Source organism: Nestor notabilis, unplaced genomic scaffold, assembly GCF_000696875.1.
Source record: "Nestor notabilis isolate BGI_N333 unplaced genomic scaffold, ASM69687v1 scaffold253, whole genome shotgun sequence".
Lineage (NCBI taxonomy): Eukaryota > Metazoa > Chordata > Aves > Psittaciformes > Psittacidae > Nestor > Nestor notabilis.
This window is the reverse complement of record NW_009922113.1, coordinates 10,204-26,489: the sequence shown is the minus strand read 5'-3', so window position 1 is coordinate 26,489 and position 16,286 is coordinate 10,204. Positions and strand designations below refer to the sequence as shown.

General features: G+C 40.5%; 1 protein-coding gene across 1 annotated transcript; it reads left to right on the top strand.

The window, feature by feature from the left end:
- Positions 1–215: 215 nt before the first annotated feature.
- Positions 216–10,506, top strand: LOC104403346 (la-related protein 7-like). The gene is made up of 4 exons (XM_010011451.1): positions 216–293; positions 2,854–3,013; positions 4,736–4,827; positions 10,426–10,506. Exons 1-4 carry the CDS (start codon positions 216–218, stop codon positions 10,504–10,506), a joined length of 411 nt encoding a protein of 136 aa, XP_010009753.1.
- The last annotated feature ends 5,780 nt before the right edge of the window (positions 10,507–16,286 follow it).

The window sequence follows — 16,286 nt, the reverse complement described above, 5'->3', positions numbered from 1 at the left end:
AACTTGTGAACAGTCTTGATTGTAGATGGAGAAAAAAAATAACCAGCAGTTAATCTGCAGTTTCATTTCTTGTGGCCATCACATTGCTTATGTGCTTTCATATCATCTTGTCAAACTAATACATGAAAAAAATTCCTTTTTCTTTTTTTTCCCCCCCATTTTTAAATGGAGCAGCCCCCAGTGAAGACTCTGCCCTTCCTGCCAAGGCCAACACAATGGGACCTCAGTTCGTGAGTGGAGTAATTGTGAAGATCATTAGCACTGAGCCCCTGCCGGGCAGGAAGCAGATCAAGGTAATGCCTTTGTAACCTCAGGGTAGCTGTTAGCCTTTCCTCTTACAGTGCCCCCCAAGTGCTTGAATATGGAATACCATTTAAACAAGTCTGACTGTTTAGGTTTTTGTTTCCTATTTGTTTGGCCAGAAGCTGTGTACAGATTCTTCTCTAGTACCTGTTAATGGCAGATTTTACAACGGCAAAATGGGGTAGAGAGGATGTTTCAAAGCAAAAGTTAGCCTTTAGTGTGCTTCAAGCAATGTCAAGTTTAAAATGAAAATACTGAGAAGACATAATGCTCTAGAGGATGACTAGTTCTTTCCCGTTTAAAACTTGAAGCTGAAGGCATTCAAGTTTTGGAATTGTGCCAGTCGTTCTGGCACGATTCCAATCAAGAAATTTGTAACAGTATATCAGGATTTTTACCATTAACAGGAATTTGGGGGAAAGAAAACAGTCTGTGTGAGAAAACTTTTGTCTTTCTCAGTAACAAATCCAGTGAGAGTGACAGCAGTAGATCTAGGTCAGTAACTTATTCACCCATTTCTATATTTTTTTCACCTATGGCAAGCGCTCTTTTTTTCTCAATCCAAAAAAAAAAAAAGTTTTTAGGATAACTTAAATATTGTTTCATGTCATGATACAAAAGTTAGACATGTTAAATAGAATTATTTTCCTCTAAGGAATTTGAACAACTTGAACTCAGGTTGGAATAAACGTTCAGATCACTTAGGACAAAGAGAGAATGGCTCAAAACATGAGTTCTGACGTGTCTTGTCAAACTACCTGTATATATGACTGAGTAGTCGATTTGAAGTCACTGGCTGCTTGCAGGTGAAGTTTAGTGTGTGCGTAAATTTAAGCAAGATGAGAGATACCATAATGAAAGCAAACTGATGACAAGGGTTCTATGTCATCAGTCTTATCTGCCCAGGTATATTTGTAGGCAGCTGTCTGAGTGCTGGAGACACTGAGAGAATGTAGAAGTTGTCACTGTAAGGTTTGAGGGCCCCTTTGACTGCAGCATACACCTTACTGGGTGAAGTTGGTGTCACAGCTTAACGTAACTGTGGTCAGGAGGTAAGCTTTCAGCTCCACAATAGCTGAAAACAAACCTGGTTTGGTATTTCCAGTTAGTCCTTTAGTTTAGTATTAGGCAAGTGCTTCAGGGGAAAATAATGCTTTGTGAAAGCAAAGGGGGAAAAACTAGATTGGGATGGCCCTTGCTGTTATTCATCATGTCTTTGGTTTCCATAACAAGTAGATAACCAAAATATTTCCCACAGTTTTCACAACCTAAATAAGGGAGGGTTTTGAGAGACACATAATTGCAGGATACAACTGCAGCTGGAAGAAGAAATAATATTTAGGGTGCACCAGCTCTATTTTGAGTCAGCAGTGGAAGGTGCAGGCTGTATTCATGCTTACTGCTTTTCTCTTTCCATACTAGTTGCTCTTATGCAAGGCATAACTTTGACAAAACCTTGCTTTGCTTGGCTTCGCGGACTGTTGGAGCTCCAGCAAACACTGCCACAAACAGTGCATCCAGAGATTTTTCCTTACTAAACGTGCAGAATTGATCTGTGTTTCTGACTGTGTGATAGACAGGCTTCATTGCTTCCATGCATGTGAATGGTCTTTGCAGAGTAGTTCTAGTATTAGTATTATTTTGATGTTTTAATTTTTTACTTCACTACTTCCATATCTTGCTATTAAGGTGTGTCTTTGCCTCATGCATTTGCCAACTCCAGTAAACTGTTTAGGTCTTTGTAGTTTTCCATGAAAGTATGACTTTGGGATACCAGAATTAAGAGTGGAAAGTGGCTTTTATTGACTCTTCAAATAGCACTGAAGTTTTGTTTTGTTTCAAGGCTGTTCTTGGTAGTGGAGGGTTAAAAACAGTGTGTAATTCCTGAATAGAAGCATCTTACTGGAGCTGCCTGCTGTGAACTAAATTGACCTGGTATGTGTGGTGGTGCTTAATTTCCCTAACAGCAGGTATTAAAAGTGAAGTACTTCATCTGAAAAAGCATGTGTGAATCTTCTTCCTTCAGCTTTCAGCCAGAGGTCACTTCATAAAGATAGGAAGGGCTGGTTTACTACTACTCAGTTTGCAAATCATCTGCCGTGAATGAGCTTGCTTTTCATATAGTTCATGCATACCATGAAGGTAGATGTTTTTCTGTTGGACCAACATATATCAATGTTACAGTACACAGATAATTTTTCTATTAAAACAAACAAACAAAAAAACCTAAAAAAAAACCAACCACAACAAAAGCAAAACCAAAAAAACCATTCTCAGAAATTCCTGCTTTAAATTGTTCTTGGAGGGCAGGATGAGAGATAAATGGATGTTGTAGGCTCATAAATCACAATTCAGTAATAACTTTCTTAGGAAAATACATGAAATCAAAACTACTTGACAAAGAGATTCAATGACTATATGGAAAAATTCAGTTACTACCTTTTACTTCACAACCTTTCTGAAAATGTCAATGACCTACAAATTGAATACCCAAAAAGTCACTCTTTCAGATTAGTTTTATAAGGTCTGTTCTCTTCTGTGCTTGAATAGGATGCTTTGGCAGCACTGGCTGATGTTGCTTATGTTGACATGCTGGAGGGAGACATAGAATGTCACGTCCGTTTTAAAACTCCTGAGGATGCGCAGGTTATCATGAAATCGTACAAAGAAATACAGATCAAAAACAACTGGAAGTTTGAAGTTCTCACTGGTAAGACCTTTTTTTTTAATGGTATTACAGGAGACAAGTATGGTAAAAAGTATTCTGCGGTAGCTCTATGGATATACTGAGATGACTCAGTCGGGGCAAAGGATGTGTTTTTTCTGTGAGTTTTCCCATTTTGCTGTTATAGTGAAATTGGTTAAAGGGTATGGGGGTTTTATGCCACTGTTCAGAGCAAAATAACAATGTTTGCTTGCGTTTATCACTTAATCCTGTTCTTTTGAGATTTATTTATTCACATCACTTTTATGTGTACTATCAATCTTAATTCCTATTTTAGCTTTATAAATATAACATTCTGATAGTGCTGAAGAGCTTTACAGGAAGATTTTCTTGAAAATACTGAACTTCTAGGTGAAATAACAGGACATGATTTAAGAGTATGGATACACTTAGAGTGGTTTTAGCACTTGCCTTCTAATTAAGTCTTCTTTTTTTTGTTTCAGGAGGTTGAGTAACTTTGGTCAGAGGAATGCCTTTTTTAAATTGTATTTACAAAAAAAAATAAAGAATTACTGACTTACTTTGGAACTTCAGTATAGTGCATGTTGGGTTTTTTCCTGAAATTGCTATTCTTGAACTAGTCTTCCTAGTGTAGATAAATGTCTTTCTGGAAGTGAGCAGTAGAATAAGTGGGAAGGAGGGAGGCGTTTCAAACTTTGTTGCTGTATTCATATAACTTTTACATTCTAGACATGCACTAAAAATCCTAAATGCTTTAAAAAAAAAAAACAAACCAACAAACAAACAAAAAACCCCCCCGAAGAATCTTGAATCTTTAATAGATTAAAAAAAGAATCTTTAATGCTTCTTGCTGCAGGACTGAAGCTTTCCTAGTAGTATTTCACTTTTTAAGATTTGAGTAAACGTCTTCAGCTTTTCAGCTGACAAGATAGTAAGAAGCAACTATGGTGACATGTAGATGTTACTGTGATTGAATATATACATAATGCTGTTAAAATATGTGCTGAATTTCTTCTCAGGATTGTTAATTTTATCACTTTTGAGTAAATCTTTTCCAAAATCACTTGGGAAATTCCCTGTAACTGAAGATTTCCCACAAAACCATACAACACCACAAAATTCTGCTACAGCGGAAACCATAGGAAACAGTGGCAGACCACTTCTTACTGCAACACAGCCACTGAGAAAAGCTGCATAATTATTGCCCCCCCCCCCCATGTTCAAGTATTCCTAATTGGCTATGAAGTCCCCAGAGTTTGCTTCTAACAGTAGTATTGATAAACAAAATACTATCAGGCATTCTTGCAGTAATTTTTTTTTTCCTGTTCAAAATTCATCAGAGATTGAGTACATCAGTAAATTAAAGGACCTCTTACTGCTGTGGTGAAACATTAGGCAAAACTGAGCTCCTTCTGCTAACTACATGTAGAGAGTGGTGTTTGCATATTCTCTGAGTTGGTTTTATTTAGTTTGTAAAACTACTTGCTTAGGAAAACTTGGCTCTTCTGGACAAAATCTTAATTCTGGTCACATTGGTGTGTGTTGGTCAGATGTTGCAATACTGTATGGCTTCTGAATCTGAATTTAAGACTGATGGGGAAATACTTGTCAGGTTTCCCTAACAGGTATTTTCACATGTATTTATTTACCTTAGGAAACATTCCTTCTCATCACAGCTGGAAACACTGTATCCACTGGTATTGACTACTTTTGTTCATGTAGTGTAATGTTAATTTGTTTTTCAAGGTGATCACGAACAACGTTACTGGCAGAAGATTCTAGTGGACAGACAAGCTAAACTTAACCAGCCTCGAGAAAAGAAGCGGGGTACTGAGAAGGTAATCTGCAAGGCAGTTTATTTTTCTTGTACAGCTGTGGTTGAAAATCTGGCTCTATTTCTGTGTAGATAAGTGTTTCTTGATACTTAATGCTTTGGTGCTGTCTTTAATCCAGTTAGATGACTTCCTACTGATTTGGCAGCAGGATTTTACAGCCACAGAGTAGAGAACATGTAGCAGTCCTGGTCCAACTGCCAAATGCAAGGCTTGTCCTTATGGAGACAATCAGAGCAAGTTCAGTCCATGCCTAAAGGCATGAAGTTCATTTGTAAGATGGATTTCCTTTGAAATCCTGTCTGGTGAGCTTATAACAAAGTTAAGTAGTCCTGGTTTGCTCTACTGTAATAAATTCTAGTGGTATAGTCTTAACTCTCAGGTGTGATAAAGAAAATTGTTAAGAATTAATCTCTCTATTTCTTACTATTTACACAATTATTTTAGTGTACTGTTCTGTGCCATTCTGAACAGTAGCATTTTCCTACTGCAGTCCCACTATGTCTGTTCTGGTCCAGCAAATCCAAATGCTGCTATGAGAGTCCGTAGCTGAGCAGCTTCCAGAATATAACTAGTGACGTTTCCATCCAGCCTTGACCTTGATGTGCCTGTCAGGGCACAGTGTGGAGGGAGTGTTGCAATAAACTTGCAGGCTGCAGTCTCCACTCCTGCCCCTGAAAATCCTTCCAGGCCTGAAGGGCTCTTGATTAAGCCAGACAGATCCCTTAGCTGACAGAGAGGAGCCAAAGAGTATTTCACAGACACTTTATTGCTAGGTTTACTTCACACACCTTGCAGATAAGGCTTCTGAGTTGGATTTAAGCATAGTCTTTATGCTGGAGCTTGCAAAACTTCAGAATCATCTGACCTTACTATTTGCTGGTGACTTTGGAGGCTTTTTGTTTCCTAGGTGCTCCTTTGATGCAAGCAATTAAAAACCCCCTAGTTGCTCTATATATAATTGAAAAGAAATACTACATTGACCTAAAAGAGCAGCAGTTGTACAGATCAAAATCTTGTCTTGTACAAGGCGTATTTTGCGTGTAGTGCCTTGTTGGTATAAACATTCTTTCAGAGATCTCATGGATAAATGTGTCTCATTCTTTCCAAGGTGTGAATAAAGTTTTTCCCCATGTGACTGATTTAATTTTCTTAAAGGCATAAAAATGGCATTTACGCTAGCCATTATACTTTAATATGAGGAGTAAGTGATGTGAAATGTGCAGTTTCAGAGCCTTTTACTGAGTGTGACAGGCTTTTTGTGAGGTTGGTTTTTTAAATTATTTTCTTTTTTAATGTACTTTTCCTTTTTTGAACAAAAGGTGCCAGTGGCACCTTTAACTGCAGTTTGGACTGTAGGTGCCCTGCTATCAAGTTTCTGTTCCTCATCTTCTGAAGATTTGGTATTTGTTGACCAAACTGGTGTAAATTTGCCAGTAACTTACCTCACCTGGGCTTGCAACTATCAACTGTTTCAGCTCTGCTTAACAATAGCAGCAGTGAGGGTGCAAACTCCTGGTCCTCCCCCTTACACATCACCTTGCAAGGCTGGGAGGTGTTAACTTCAAAGCTTAGTGAATACTATTTATATGCTAACACTGTTAAGTGAAACATCCAGAAAAGAATGGCTCACTATAGTCAATGACTCTTAACCCTTTAGTTACTTCTTGGCAGTCTGCATGCCAGAAATACAGACTGAGAATAAGAAAAAATCTTTCTTTCTCTGTTCATTAGTATTAATTTTAATCTTTTATTTGAAAATTCTCCTGAAGTACTCACAAGTTGACTTATTTTGAAGGTCACAATAAAAGGAAGGAAAAAAATAATGTAATGATTCATAAACACATACAGCTGTGTATGCCATTAGTGGATCTTTCTTGCAGAGATTCTGTTTTAAAATCTTTTTACAAGATCTCTTTGAAGATGAGCATTTGCCTATTTGATTTATACTTACATTCATTTCAGTTAGTGTGGTTAAATGTGGGCCTAATAGATCATAAGCTATATAGCTCAGTTGATGTCCATGTATTTATAGTAATAATGAACATACATATTGTTGCACGGACTGCTTGCTGCACAGGCTGTACACAGTAGCAGCACACAGAGATGCTTTTGAGGGTAATTTTGGACAGTTTGAGATTCTTCTTTTCCATGTAAAACTACAGTCTTACTCAGCTTTCTTGGGGCATGATGGGATAAGAGTTACTGATCATTTCAACAGAGGATTTCTGGTGTTATGCCTCACCCCAAAAATAAAAAATGGTATAGATTTTGCTTTCTCTGGCATAGCTCTTGTGGTAAACTCAATGTCCAAAAGAGATAAAGACACCTCAGGGTTCCCCAGAACTTGTGACTCCTGCCTAGCCATTCTCTGCAGTTAAAAAGCTGTTCAGTGTCAGGCATTTCTCTCAGGCCTTGGTCGCTCATCATCATCTCTGTGCTTCTTTGTCTTGTCCCTTCCAAATCCATGTTATCTTTAGTCCGTTGTTCAACCCTGGCATAAAAAAATTGTAGTGATTTAGTGATACAGATGAAAAACCTTCTTGCCAGAATGATTCCTTCAGGGCAGTGCCAGTTTATGCAGAGCTCAGGCAGTTTATCAGTCTGTAGCCTTAAACTCTCTAGGCTCATTGAAGTTTCCTATGAACAAAGCAAAGGCCTGAGTGGCTATAAGCGTTCCACTTGGGTGCTTGTCTGCTGGGAGAGGTGCTGCTAAACCCAGTTTACACCTTGGACACCCCTTTACCAGAAGGAAAGGAGGAAGTTTAAGAGGGTGGGAGTGGTGGTAGAAGTGAAAGGCATTTGGTGGGCAAGTGAGAATTGGGTGTTTGTGAAGGGCGGAATAATTTGGAGAATATATGGGAAAGGAGGATAGTGGGAATGCCTGGGCACAGCCCACCCTATTCTCTTCTGATTACGCCTGGGGCTCAGGGGCTGTGTCCTTGCAAGAAGGACCAGTTCTCTGTCTGTGCTGGGGGAGGAGTGGGAGGGGGGGTGAGTGGGAAGAGGCACAGATAAGCCCCTTTCCCTGATTCTCTGAAGTTGGTATCTATGGAAGGGCTGGGTACCCCTCTGGAGGCCTGACCAGTGGTGTGCTTAGAAATAGGTGATACTGGATTGGTGAGCTCAAAATAAGAATCCTTGAGGCCTCTTCTAGTTTTGAGGTGTTGGTATAGAAGCAGTAACTGATACACACTGGGCAGTTCACATCCCGGAGCCTTCCTTCCAGCGTGTTTGGTTCTACATCGCATATGTTGAACGAGTGAGCCAGTATACTCCTCACTTCTATTTAGAGTTTAACTCTTTTAATCCATTTCTCAGATACCAAAGAGTGAAAGTAGCTCCTAGTTACGTATTTACATCAGTTTTACTTCTGGAGAATGGTTGAGAAAGTCCTCTGTCAGAACTTACTGTCTGATGCTGTTGAGAACATGTGAAGTATTGCAAATCAAGTTAAATGCTGGGGGCCCAGGGAGACGTACCAGTAAAATTGTGGGAGTATAACGATAGTTACTACAGCACAGCAAACTGCATCCGTGCAGCATGTGTGTACAGTGTCATTCCTGACTACCAGGATCAGTGCAGCTATGCACCTTGCACTTCTGTGCTATGTGCAAGATGCAGTGTCTGCAGGATTTAGCATTTATCATGGATAAATAGTAAATAATGTGATTTATAGGTGAAAACTTTTCAAATCTAGCCACTTTACTGGATTGCTGGTGAGCAAGTGCCCCTTTACCTCAGCACCAGCTAATATGTTTTAGTAGGCTCTATCAGATAACATAACATGGATTTATGCTGGTGCCTTATGGATGTGACTAGATTCACAAGAGTTTCCTGCTTTCTCACTTTTATTCAGATGAGGCAGCCTGTGTTGTGTTTTGGGTGTTTTTTTCTCATCTTACTCATGCAACAGTTACTTCATGAGCTCTTGCTTATGGTTGAGGAATCTTAATGGGGCATCACAGTAACAAAGCTTGTACCTTTGCATTATTAGGATGACTTTGTTGCAATACTATGGTTAAATATGTAAATGCTCTAGTGTGGATGCTTTAAAAACAAGAATGCTTTTAACATTCTCAGAGTTCTTGTTTTCTGCCTGAGGACACAGTAAACAGAGGTTGGGAATCAGCGTGTTACATCCCACAAGAGCATCTCTTTTGCCTCAGCACTGAAAGCAGCTAGCCAGGTACCCCCTGGTAATTCAGGCAATCTGCCCAAAATACAGTTGAAAACACACACATTGCTGGTCAGACAGGGTTCTGAGTGAGGGATCCCTAGCATCAGTGTTATCATAGAATCACAGAATAGTTAGGGTTGGAAAAGACCTTAAGATCATCTAGTTCCAACACCCCTGCCATGAGCAGGGACACCACACACTAAACTATGTCGCCCAAGGCTCTGTCCAGCCTGGCCTTGAACACCTCCAGGGTTGGAGCATTCACAACTTCCTTGGGCAACCCATTCCAGTGCCTCACCACCCTCCCTGTGAAGAACTTCTTCCTTATATCTAACCTAAACTTCCCCTGTTTAAGTTTAAACCCATTCCCCCTTGTCCTACCACTACAGTCCCTAATGAAGAGTCCCTCCCCAGCATCCTGTGAGTCCCCCTTCAGATACTGGAAGGCTGCTCTGAGGTCTCCACGCAGTCTTCTCTACTCCAGGCTGAACAGCCCCAACTTTCTCAGCCTGTCTTCATACGGGAGGTGCTCCAGTCCTCTTATCATCCTCGTGGCCCTCCTCTGGACTTGCTCCAGCAGCTCCATGTCCTTTTTATGTTGAGGACACCAGAACTGTACACAATACTGCAAGTGAGGCCTCACAAGAGCAGAGTAGAGGGGCAGGATCACCTCCTTTGACCTGCTGGTCATGCTTCTTTTGATACAGCCCAGGATACGGTTGCTTTCTGGGCTACAGGCGCACACTGCCTGCTCATGCCGAGTTTCTCATCAATCACCACCCCCAAGTCCTCCTTCCAAGTTCTTCCAAACTTCACCATTATTTCTCAAGATGAATTCTAAGCAGGGTTGTGACACGTGTTGTGCTGTTTTCCTGGCCTGAAGGATGGTTCCCATGTGGATTTCCATGGATTTGTTGATTTGTTTCTTTGCTAAGTGTAGAAAATGACACATTATTCCTAAGGCTGCTTTTTTGTTTGTTTGTTTGTTTGTTTTTATGGTCTGACCTTGTTTTTCTTACATCAGTAACAGCATGAGTCCAGTAAAAGGGCAGAGTTTTAACTTACTGCATGAGACTGCATTTTGGGATTTTTGAAGTTGAAACTCATTTATTCTCTTGAAATCAATTTTTTTCTCTTCAACCATGTTAGGAGGAAGAAGGGATGGAATGAAAGATGCTGACTGTCCAGAGTTTGAAGAGACGCCTTGCTATTTGTGATAGGTCTGAAGGCAATACTAAAAGGGCTGCTTTAACTTTTTCTTTTCTTTTTTCTTTTTTTTGTCAGATGTACAGGTTAGCTTAGCTCTTCACAGAACAGCTTTTTCTTATGAAGTTTGGTAAATTTGGGAATAATATATCATAAGATAAAATTATAACAATGTAGTTTTCCTCTAACCTTTTGTACAATGTTTTTTCTGTTTGCAGTTAATTGCTAAAGCTGAAAGAATGAGACTTGAAAAGACTCAACAAACAAGTAAACATATTCGCTTCACTGAAAATAACTGACCAAGACTGATTGTGCTGTTCAAAGTGAACTGTGTATTTAAAAAACAACAAATTCCACAAACCCCTCTGCTTACACAAACTAAACCTTTTCTAAGGAGGCAGAAACCCCTGATTCATTTGATTCATAATTCTGCAGGCTGCAAGTATGAAGATTGTTCTGAATCCCATTTGGAAGAAGGCTGAATGTTTACTGCTTCTGAGCCTGTAGGTAAAGCTTTCTGAAAAAAAACAAAGTATTATGAGACGTTGCTTTAGTTCACTTCTGGTTTTGGTTTTGGGGTTGTTTTTTGGTTTGTTTGGTTTTGGGGTTTTTTTGTATGTTGAAGTTTTATACACTAGGTTATGAAATAAAATGCTTGAGAAATTTTTAGTTGTGCATCTCTAATTCTGCACTCTGCTTTATGACACTATAAATAATAAACCTGGTTAATGCCAAATATAAACCTCCCTAGGGCCTCTGTTTAGTCCATCACACTGCTGAGAATGACAGTAGAATGAGTATATAACCTTCCATGTATTTTTCAGTGGCTAGGACTGTCAGAAAATCTGTCTTGGAGAAGTCTGGAAGAAAATATACTTGTGTGAAGTGCACACTGAACTGTCTGTAGACATTTCTTTTTAGAAGAATCTTCGGGGGAGGAAATAAGAAACCTTTTGTGTGTTACATCTGGTAACTGTAGCTCCAGAACTAATTCTGACTTACAGATAAGTGTTGAAGTTTTTTAGTGCACAAGTTAAGTTGGTGACCTCAATGTACCTTGAAGTATTTTGTTGTAGACTGGTGGTATTTCAAAACCAAAAAGCCAAATAAAGAAACCCTAAAGTTAAAATTAGAATAATAGCAAAGGTTAAACTTAATGTATGACTAAGTGTGCTGTTAGATATCTCTCCATTAATGTAAAGATAAATTCACATGTTTGTTTGTGAGATTGCCTTAGTGTTATTTTATTGCAGGGCAAATGAGATGCTAACACATCGGTTTATGAAAGTGTGAAACTTCCTTATAAATAGAAAGACAAGCAAGTAATTTGGAAACTAGAAGTACATTCCTAAAATACCATCGAGGCTCTTGAAGGAAACTCACATGACACTGTAGGTGGTTTTGCAGCTGTAGCTTTTGCTGATAAGGTAGATTGACATTTTTTAATTCTATGCTATCAAATTACTGGAGCAGTGGAGGTATTTTAATGATACGGGTTATAATAAAGTTTGGTGACCCTGGTGTATTTTTGCTAAGAAAAGAATCTGCACTATTTCTCCTGAATTCTCAAAAGCAGTGTGGTTATAATAGGTACGGTGGCTTTGAAGTTGGGGAGAACAGAAGGCAAAGGAGGGAAAAAAATGGGAAAAACTATATTTCAAGAGATGATACCAAAGCATGTGAATTGTAATGAAACTACCCAAGCTATAAATAATGTAGAGAAGCAGCACAGTGAGAATGGAGGAGTGTTCATGGAGCACCATTTGTGTGCTGGTACTTGTGATTTAGCAAGTGCTGGGGACTGTTTACTTGGACAGTCCATAAACTCAGGTAGCACAAAGTCTCCATCCTTCAATCCTACAAGACTGGGATCAGGATCCAAGCCACCAGCAGACAGCATCCCTCTCCTGGGGCGGTGACAGAGGAATGGAGAGGATTAGCACGAGTCAATGGGGAGGGTATAGCTGTGATCAGGATAAAGATAGCAGAAATACGGAGGGGAAAAGTGCAAGATAAGAGACAAACTTTCAGGGTGGAGGGGAAGAGCTTGCTAATGGTTCTTGGAAACTGCATATGAACAATTCCTCCCAGGGGGCTGTGGAAGGAAAGTTGGGTACTGACGCCTGTGCCAAACACTCTTGTGTGGACTTCAGCAGCATTCAGATGCTTAGTCCAGTTGCAGGATTTTCATCATTACTATTTAATATTCAACTTTTCTCTTACACTCTGTGGGTAAGATAATTGATAACACATTGGAGAGAACTGACATACCTAGCTAGGAAAAGGATTGGCCAGTGAATGTCTCCAGGGCATCCTGCCTGAAAGACAGGAGATTATTCTTTTTTCCACTTCTGTGATGTGATAGAGAAAAAAACCCCAACAGCCTATTCGGGGTAAATAGCTTGAATTTCTCTGCAGAAGTTCATTAAAGCCAAATTTCATCCATGTTATAAATAATTCAGATCATAAGTGATTCAGTCTTCTTATGTTTTGTAGGGAGTGGAACAGAATTGCAAAAGCATAAGTTGTGGAGCTTTGCTCTTCTGTTAATAATTCCTGACTTGAACACATACCAAGAGAAATCGCCCTTCTGTTCCTTTCCATATTTATATAGGTTAAGTCTTTACAATTAAACATCACTTTTCTTTCTGTCCTTTTCCAAACCAGTGCAGAAATCGGCTTCAGGAGGAAAGGGTGGTGTTTAGTATGTTCTGAAGAACTTAATAGTAGTATTTTTGCCATTTAATTCAGAGGTCATGTATGGAGGGCATGGTGTGTGTGCTTTTACAAAGTGAACTTTGATTCTTAAGTGCACCAGAATGGTTTAGTTGGGGTTTTGTTGTTTGTTTTTAAGTACACAAGACAATTAATATCTGTTAGCCCTCCCCATCAACATATGCTAAGAGGAGTCCATCTGTTGGGTTTTACCATCCCTAGAGGTACTTCGTATTTGGCTGTGCCAATGGAGGTTGATGGCTTTAGTGAAGCCTGGCACCTGTGCTGGTGGCAGTGGTTCAGTTTGTTGCTTACATTTAAGTTTTCTGCCCTCCTGTTTTTCTTTAGGTTTATCCATTCCTAGGAACTTCCAACACTGACTTTATACCCTTTTTAATCCCACACCCCTCTCACCGCCTCCCCATGAAATACCACATTTTATTTAAAATTCAGGATGAGACTTAAAAATTATAGGAATTCATAACCTTGGACTGCTCATTTGGTTTTGCTGATTTTTCTGTCTCCCTTGGCTGCTGAGTGTTTTGGAAGAACATCATTACATATAAACATGCCTGGAGCAAAACCCAGCATCGATTCTGCTCTTTGTGAGCCAGCGTGAGGCTGGATGTGACATTATTTTTAGCACTCGCATTTTTGCCTCTTTTCCACAGACTTTGTGTGGCAGCAGCAGGACTGTAACTGACCTGTGTGAGGCCTTCAGTGCCAGAAGAACATTTGTAATTTGGATCTTCAGTTAAAAATCAAAACTGATTTTATGGTTGTAGATCTCGTCATCTGTGATCTTGTCCCCTGAAGGCTTCTTTGATTTCTCCTCTGACACAACATTTCCAAGTTTAAGAGATTGGCCTCTTGAGTACTATTGCCTTGCAGCAGGGACTGTAGGGGTTACCTTCATGGTGCCAAGTTGCTGACTGGGACCAAGACTCTCTTGTGGTGAGCTTTGCATGGATAAAATGCTCTGGAGTAAAAGGGACAACAAGGAGGATGGGAGCGGAGGTGTGCAGTGGTTGATGTGATGGCAACTAAGAGTCATTTTTAGTGAGCAAGTGGAGGACCTCAGTGGTGTAGGAAGAGAGCAGCAGGGCCTCCTTGCTGTCAGCCACAGAGCCACTGTATGCGTCTAACAGACACACTACCCACATCTTCAGATATGTGTCCTCCCATTTTGGGACTCTGCCTCCCCCAAGCTGTATTTGTGCAGTAAAAGCCCTGGAAGGAGGAACCTGGTTTTAGTAAACCAGCCATGCTCAAAAGCAGCAGCCTCCTACTCCACAATGACTGGACCTGCGCGTTTGCAGTAGCCAGCAGTCTGCAGTCAGAGCAGGATCCCACTTGCGGCACAGTGCTTGTACCCTTTTGCCCTTTCTACCTGTCTCTGCAGCGTAGGAAATCTTCTTTAGTTTTGATTTTGCACCTTGTTTTAATTCGTGAGTTTCTTCTGTAAGATCTTAGAGCCACCTGGAGTAAGCAGAAAGTCAGAAATAAAAATCCTACAGTGAATTTGAACTGAATTACAGATCCCACAGGAGACTCGAGGTATCCTGAGGGGCTGGAGTGCTCTTGTCTGGCATGTTGGTGCCTGCAGTGAGAGAGCTAACTAAATCTTTATCTGCCTCCTCTGTTGACATGCTGTCTTCCCAAAGACTATGCTCTTCTCTTTGTTAACTCTAATTCTGTAATTTTTTTACCATCTCACCAAGCCTGGTTGAACTTTGCCACTTTTATCCATTTTATCTTACACAGCCAGTACTAGTCCTCTGGGTTTGTTTTGTTTTGTTTTTTCTCCTTAAGATCCACTCTGTGTCCTATTTAAACCAGACTTTAAGGCAGTCCTTGAAAGCTAGCAGGTAAGTAAATTAGCTTTTTCTAGAGAGGCTCTAAATCGAATTAGAAAATTACCCTCTGGTAGATGACAAAGGCACTTGCCTGCCCATGTCCTCTGGAACATAGGTCAGTTGTCGTAATTGCTTACTTAATGGTACCATAGTGTCTAATGATCTCAGACGGGATTAAATCATGGGAATAATGCTGTATAATGCTGTAAAAAATAATTAGATAAGGTATGCTTGGGTGACTTTGAAATGTGCCTGAGTGGAGTAATAATACAGTTATCTTACCTACAGGTTATTTAAGTTTCTGTGCATGGTGTTAAGGAAGTTATTCCCTATGGAAAGTAGAATAGTCTTCCTAGCATTAAATACGCTTTATTTGCATCAGTTGTGGCTCTGTAATGGAGGCATATGGCTTGCTTAGCTAATTCACACCCAGAACATCACAGTTATATTTGTACCACTGGTATTAAAGCTTTACATTCCTAAAGCACTTCCTTTTCTTTTCGCAGGTTAGAAATTTGGTCCTGCAAGTATTGAAGAGCATTTATTTTAAATGCTAGTGCACAGCTGTCGTGTTTTGGTGGGTTTCACCTTTTTAAACGCACCAGTAGGTGTTTTGTTGGTGTGTTAAAGAAATGGCTGGGGGAACATCAGTTTATCGAGGGAAAAAACTTAACTTCTAGCTCCTTTGAACCTGGGAACTGCTAGTGCCAAGAGGCCAGGCAATTCTTTGGGGAACTTGGCAACCCACAGGCCAGCTCTCCTATTCATTCCCCTTTGCTGGAACCTGTGCTGATGTGTACTTAGCATGCGTAGCCATTATTCAAGTCACACCAATCACTATGAAAACGGGAACAGGAAGTCAGGAGAGTATGGGAGAGCTTTGCTTGCTGTTGCCAAGGTGATTCGTTTTGAGTTGCTTCAACACTCACTCATCGTTGCTGCTGTTTTATTGCCTCGCGGCGTTTTGAGTGCAACCAAACAAACCCTCGAGGGTGAAAAGAAGAGGGAGAAGTATAAGTGGAAGGAACAAACTTGAAAGCCGACAGCTGCCTGTGTTCCTGTAGTGGGATTTTACTTAAGGTCATAAACTGCCCCGTTTCTCTCTCCTTTTAGCAGGGTGGGGGCAGAGCAGGAGGCAGCAGCTGGCGCTCCATCCCATTAGAAGGTTTTTGTTCTTCTCTCCTAGACACATTTGTGGGGTTGGGGGGGTCCTGCCTGGGGCTGGGCTGCAGGGCCTCTCTAGGGACCCCACAGAGGCTCTGGCCAGCAGAGGGCAAAGCTGCCACATGCTTAGGGCATCTCCCCATCTAGTGTGTTTTACACCCCACATAAATCGCGGGGAGGGGGGAAACAAGTCCCCTATATTCCCATGGAGCCTGCCACGTGACCAGGTGCTGGGATGCAGGGTCCCCAGGCATCAGCCCATAATCCCTGGCTCTCATCTGCTGCCTTAGTTGGACCAGAAAGATGCTTTTCTAGTATATTCCGGACAAATATTCATCAGGTGG